At 63.3% G+C, this 1,300-nt stretch overlaps 1 protein-coding gene across 1 annotated transcript in view; it reads left to right on the top strand.

Moving 5' to 3' along the window:
* Positions 1-242: 242 nt before the first annotated feature.
* The window catches only part of HSPB7 (heat shock 27kDa protein family, member 7 (cardiovascular)), a gene marked incomplete at its 5' end in the record, with an annotated part of 1,254 nt that continues 196 nt past the window's right edge, over positions 243-1,300 (top strand). The window contains 2 exons of the mRNA XM_010139913.1: positions 243-394; positions 1,145-1,271. Coding sequence (XP_010138215.1) covers positions 243-394; positions 1,145-1,271 — 279 coding nt within the window. The remainder of the gene's footprint in view (positions 395-1,144; positions 1,272-1,300) is intronic.

Genomic DNA, 1,300 nt, shown 5'->3' with positions numbered 1-1,300 from the left:
TCCGAGTGCCCTTGGTTGCCCCAGACCCCTCAGTGCCTTCTGCTACCCCCCAGCTCTCATCCCAGTCCATCCAGTAACCCCCTTACTTCAGGATCCATCAATTCCCCCTGGAAACCCAATGTCCCCAAACCCCAGTGCCACCTGTTATCCCTCAGTCCCCCCAGAGGGTCACCAGCCTCCCCCACACACCCCAGTGCCACACCCCCATGCCCCTACCCCCAGCAGCTCTGCAATGCCCACAGGGTCCCCAGGCGCCATGTGCCCCTGCAGCCTGGGCACCTGGGTGTGTGCCCAGGGTGACACCTACCAGGTGGTGGCTGATGTCAGCCAGTTCGAGCCCCCTGACATCGTGGTGACCACCTCCAACTGCCACGTCGCCATCCAGGCTGAGAAGGTGAGGCATCCCGGGGGGCAGCATCTCCCCCAACCCCAACCCTGGCCATGGAGCAGTCGGGGCCCTGTCCCATGGCACCCCTACTCAGGGGGTGGGGAGGACTAGGAATGGTCCCTGCTGGCACTGGGGTACATGGGAGCTGTCCCCTGGTGATGGGACAACACGGAGCTCCTGGTACACCGCACCGCTTCTGCACTGGGTTACCCGAGACCTGCCCCTGCCAGCACTGGTGTAACTGGGAGCTGTCCTTGCTGGGAATGGGACAGCTGGGAACTCCCGGCCCATCATTCCCTGCTGGTGGGCAGCAGTCGGGCTCAGACCCTGCTGGCACTGGGATGAATGGAAATCGCCACACCCCGCAAGACTGAGGCCACTGGGAGCTGTTCCCTGCTGGCACTTGGGTAACTGGGAATGTCCTCACTGGGAGTGGGGCAGCTGGAAACTCCCTGCATTCCCTGCTGGTGGGAACCACTGGGAGCAGCCCCTGCTGTGCAGTTATCCCTGGGGTAACTGGAACCACTCCATCCCCCAGGATCGAGGCAACTGGGAGCTGTTCCCTGCTGGCAATGGAGTAACTAGGAATTGCCCCTGAGTCACTGGGTAACTGGGAACTGCCCTGTTGAGCTCCCTGCTGGAGCTGGGGTCACTGGAAGCTATCCCATCACTAGCACTGGCGTAACTGGGAATGTGCTGTGTACCCCCGTGCCACACCATGCCGCGCCCTGCCATGCTGGCACTGCCTCCCTGCAGGTGGCTGAGGATGGCACCGTCTGTGACACCTTCACCCACAAGTGCCAGCTGCCCGAAGACACAGACCCACTGTCAGTGAGCTGTGCCCTCACTGAGGCCGGCACGTTGGTCATCACCGCCCGGCGCCGTGCCAGCACCCACCCCGGTGCCAGCACC

Source organism: Buceros rhinoceros, unplaced genomic scaffold (genome assembly GCF_000710305.1).
Source record: "Buceros rhinoceros silvestris isolate BGI_N320 unplaced genomic scaffold, ASM71030v1 scaffold29657, whole genome shotgun sequence".
In the NCBI taxonomy this organism is placed as follows: domain Eukaryota; kingdom Metazoa; phylum Chordata; class Aves; order Bucerotiformes; family Bucerotidae; genus Buceros; species Buceros rhinoceros.
This window is presented reverse-complemented; position numbering and strand designations above follow the sequence as displayed.